We start from the raw sequence: 4,639 nt of genomic DNA on the forward strand, positions 1-4,639 counted from the left end.
GGGGGGGGGGGGGGGGGGGGGGGGGGGGGTGTCAACGGATAGCAGCAGCCACACCTGATCCTACACACCAAACTGACCAGCTAACTACTTAGAAGATTCACCCATCTTGTAACTAATTCTGTTGTAACTTCTTTCCCCTTCCCGCTTCTTCCCTTTGATATAAGTTCTGTAAACTGTAAACATTGAAGCAGTGAAAATAGATTTGTTAATTCTTCTTCCTCATTCCTCTAGCCATAGCTTCCCTCTCTCTTTCTTCACAAAAAAACACTGTAGGGTGTCAATATCAATGAATGAGATATAAATAGTTTTGGCTTTGAGTCAAATAATCTGATATCTTGTAATAGTTAACTTAATCCCTATGAGTACAGCCATGCTAAAAAGAAATGTCACCACAAAGATTCTCATGCCATAGAAAAACCTCATTATATGTCACCCTGAATGTGAACATTAAATAGAAGGATCCTTATAAAAGTTACAACCAGCAGCACGATTTAGAAAGGGGAAACATTTGTAATTTCTATTCTGTATTGGATAAAAGTCATAAAACAAAAACAAAACAAACTATTATGATCTGAAAAATGAGATAATTGTGAAAAGAATTGCATGATATGCTGCTAGCACATGCTTCTCTAGAAAATGAGAATACATAAATGTATGAAACCAATAACATTAGTAAATTTTACTAATTTAAGTAGGAAGCACTCTTTACAACTTTCAAATAACAGAAGACCTGGTGTACGAAGGAGAACGCTGGCGGTGGAGAATCGACGACCTGGTGTTGCACGTTGCACGAATGAGCGAACGGCGACCAGCGTTCTTGCGGTGAGGGTCGAGGAGCGCGGAACTGTGCAACCGGCGGCTACCAAAGAGAGAAGGAGACATAACCCCGACACATTCTACGTGATACTAGTTCAGATCAAGAAACATAGTGTACTTTTAATACACAAATAATGTACATTTAGTATATTAAAAATGTATTTTTTATTCAGCACTATCTAGACCATGATCATGGTCCAAAGTTCCACACAATAATTTGCGGCTAACTAGTACTATTCATTGGAATAATGGTTAAATCGAGAACCTTAAATTGGCTTACTTCAATGATTGGGTTTTAGTTTAGTGGGCTTAATTGGCCCATATTGGGATATTTAATGGGCATTGACCCACTTATGAAACAGAAAAAAAAAAATCTTATTGCAGACTAAAGCCCATTATCATGTGAAACAGGACAACTTCTGCACTAATTATCCATGGACCATGGCCCACGACAAATTATTGTGTGGATCATGGTCTACATATAAAAAGGCCTTTTACTCCGGGGTAAAAAAGGCCGACTTGGTAATCTTAGCAAGAGACTGTGAGAAAACAGATAGGAGATACATAAAGATTTAGTTCTGATTTTTTGTTTCCTGGTATGTCTTTTTTTTTTTTTTGAGTGCCAACTCTGTTACAATGTAGTATCTGTTCATAGCTACTTTCTCAACCTACTGAAGCACAAAGAGTCAACAGTTGCCTCCACTGAGGCATCATCCATGTGAGAGTGTTTTCCGGGACACCGGGTGTCACTAGACCACAAGGTCATCCATGTGGTATGTCTTTGTCTTCTTTTTACTCTTGTTTCAATATATTCGCATACATTCGAAATAATAATTCAAATAATTTGTGAATCCTATTTTGTGAAAAAGAAAAAGAAAAAGTGCATTGCATTCGTAAACTAAAAATTACATATTTAAATAAGCAAGTTCAGTAGTCAATTATAAACAACTCCAATTGCATTAATACACTTTAAAATAAACTATCCCAATCAAGCAATGCACGCGAAAAACAAAACAAAACAAAACTAGTATATATTACATCATGAAAACATACATACTAACTAACTAGCTGCTATAATATCATATCATATCTGATCCAAAGGGACAATGTTTCCGACAAAATTGTACAAAATAGGATCTCTGTGTGGCTCCATCGTGATCGCAGTAGTGGTTATACGTTCCAACGTCTTCAAATCATAATAGAAAAAGTAAGAAGGTTGGGTAAAACGGATGGACGTATGCTTACAGTAAAGTATGAGCTTGTGATTGCCTGTGACGCCCATTGTTTCCACGTAATAAACATCTGGTAATGTTAATCTCTTCTCAACCCAATTATTATTATTAATGTTATTATGGTCGTGATCGTCTTCCAAAATCCAAATTCGGAGTTGGCTTACGGGCTCATAGAGTCCGACGACAACACCTAATTTCCCTCCCAAGTCGACTAGGCCCGTTTTATAGGAAATGCCCTCTATGCTTTGTGGAATAGCGACTTGTAGGAATTTCTCCTCCTTCAAATCGAAGAATACTATAACCCTCTCCCTTAGGTTTCTGAAATAGATTCTGCCATTAATGGAAGCCATGCCTGCGTGTCCGTATCCTTGAAGAATGAAGCCTTCTCCTCCTCGAATCCTATTTAACCCTAAATCATCTTCTACACCTGGGTTTCCTCGTACCTGTAGATAGTAAGTGAATACTTTATTATGGGGAAAGAAGAGAGCTTAAATAGTAAATTATACTATGGACCATGGACTGCAGTTGTGTTAAAAGGGAACTGCAGTTGCGGACGGATGAAATGACTGCAGTTCCCTTTCAACACAATTGCAGTATCAGTCGTGACCAATGGTCAACGTGAACTAATATACATTACCTGCCTCCAGGTTTGGTTAATTCCCAAGGTGAGGACCTCGCAAGCCCCTAGCATATCGTGTAGAAGTTTGTACTTGTTTGAGATTTGATCAAACCCTAGATAGAATCTGCTGGTGCCGTAGAGATTGACATGGGGATACCTAGTTTTAAAAGCCTTCAAGCTTGGCGGCTCTGGGAGGGGTTTCTTCTCGGTGGTGGTAAGATTGAGCACCCAAATACAATGCTGGCTTTGATGGTAGAATTCGACTAAACACACGCAAACAAGGCCGTTGACAACGTTGGAGCAAGGTTGAAAATATTGGCCAAAAGTATGCGACGGAAGTTGAGAGCTTAAGGAAAGATCGTCGTTGGTGGCTGGGTAAATTGTGCGTATTGGATGGGTCCAGTAGTTCAAGACGGTGGCGAACAGAAGGTGCGAGGCGTCTTCGGAGCGATGAGTTCGAGCGTGATTGAAGTGGGACTCTGCGAAGGAAGAGTCGCGGATTATGTTAAGCCAATATTTGGAAACGCACTTGGATTTCATTAGTGTTTTTGCTGGGAGTCTTTTCAGAATTTCCAGGAGCATATCGGCAGGCAAATTTGATATTGAAACCATCCCTCCGTCCATGGTGGCTCTGGCGAGTATATGTACTTCAATTCAATTCAATTCGTAAGCGAAAAATACTTGGTGTACCCCAAGTATGTATAGTAGAACTCTTCGTAAGCTGCTAATCGGCACAACACTACTGCCTAATATGCATCGCCTTATATAGGTACGTATATATTATGGCATTCCTATTATTAATCTAACTAGGAAATATAATTTTGTCTCCTAGCTACCATGGTATTCCTTTTTTTTTTTTGGAAACTGCTTTCCTATTATTAATTAGGAAATATAACTTTCTCGATCTCCTAATAACTAGCTAGGGATAGAAGTAGGATAGCTAAATGCATGTTCAAAGTAGAGTTTGTAATTCGCCTGACTCTATTTGGGTAATTCTATTTGTACCACCTAAAATTTTATTTACATCACCATTTAATAGGTTTGATAGTTTCATAGGCTATTTACATCACATTCATTAAAATTGGTCAAACATTATGTTTTCTATTTAAAATATTATTTATTTATTTATATTTTTAATTGTGATAGAATAATAATTTTTTCTATAATATTTTGTAATTAAATATTTAAAATATTTATTTTTATTATTTCAAATTGTGATAGTATAATAATTTTGTGTATAATATTTTTTAATTATTTTTTTAGTATCTAATGTTTAATAAATTTTCATGATATTCTTTATAACTCAAATTTTTTGTATGCATTATTTTACCTTATTATAATAATATAATAAATTAATTTTCAATAACTAAAGACAGTAAAAACACATTAACATCACAATCCTCTACTATAATTCCTCTACTATAATAAAACAGAAACTTTTAGTAAATAAAAATTAGTAAATAGTTCCCGCCAAAATAAAACCATGTAGCTTTTAGTGTAAAAAAACGATTTTGGCCTCTCATTTATAGCTTCTTTTTTTTTTTTTTTTTTTTTTTGGTATTTGCTGATTTTGTTCTTCAATGTAATCTTTAATATTGAATACAAAGCAACAGACGTCTGCCATTGTGATCTTCAACCCTTGGTTATCCTATTGATTAAGATTTATTGTTTGCCGTTTATTGGGACTCTTTGGTATCCACAAGATTTGCATTAATTACCTACTCTATAAATACCTCTTCTAATTGTAAACAAACCTAAGAGTTCATTTGAAGTACAAAGACTATAGTCGATATTTATTATTTACAAATACAGTATAGCTCCAATGCTTCATCATCATTCCCGTTCTATACATTCTGGCCTTTTGGGCAGTGAAGTATCTCCTATAAAAACCAAAAGAGCTATAACAGTAAGCGGAAGTGAATGCGTATTCCATGATCCAAGAGGTAATCGTGAATATTTTTTTTTTTTTTTT

The 4,639-nt window shown here is 35.9% G+C and overlaps 2 protein-coding genes across 4 annotated transcripts in view; both read right to left on the reverse strand.

Moving 5' to 3' along the window:
• The window catches only part of LOC115998386 (protein FAM91A1-like), an 8,058-nt gene extending 7,173 nt beyond the window's left edge, over nt 1–885 (reverse strand). For all 3 annotated transcript variants that reach the window (XM_031237958.1, XM_031237957.1, XM_031237956.1), the window contains exon 1: nt 731–885. The gene's annotated coding sequence lies outside the window, so the exon portion shown is untranslated. The remainder of the gene's footprint in view (nt 1–730) is intronic.
• A 1,015-nt stretch (nt 886–1,900) lies between these two features.
• Nucleotides 1,901–3,291, reverse strand: LOC115998784 (putative F-box protein At1g32420). The gene is made up of 2 exons (XM_031238440.1): nt 2,686–3,291; nt 1,901–2,491 (listed from the first exon to the last, which is right to left on the reverse strand). Exons 1-2 carry the CDS (start codon nt 3,289–3,291, stop codon nt 1,901–1,903), a joined length of 1,197 nt encoding a protein of 398 aa, XP_031094300.1.
• Nucleotides 3,292–4,639: the final 1,348 nt, after the last annotated feature.

The sequence above is a fragment of the Ipomoea triloba genome, chromosome 12 (genome assembly GCF_003576645.1).
Source record: "Ipomoea triloba cultivar NCNSP0323 chromosome 12, ASM357664v1".
Lineage (NCBI taxonomy): Eukaryota > Viridiplantae > Streptophyta > Magnoliopsida > Solanales > Convolvulaceae > Ipomoea > Ipomoea triloba.

What these genes read in the sequence shown, in the direction of transcription:
- LOC115998784 (XM_031238440.1), bottom strand. Translation starts at nt 3,291, where the DNA reads ATGGACGGAGGGATGGTTTCAATATCAAATTTGCCTGCCGATATGCTC. An exon ending in TTAACCAAACCTGGAGGCAG is followed by an intron (nt 2,492 to 2,685) that starts GTAATGTATATT and finishes TACTATCTACAG; the next exon opens with GTACGAGGAAACCCAGGTGT.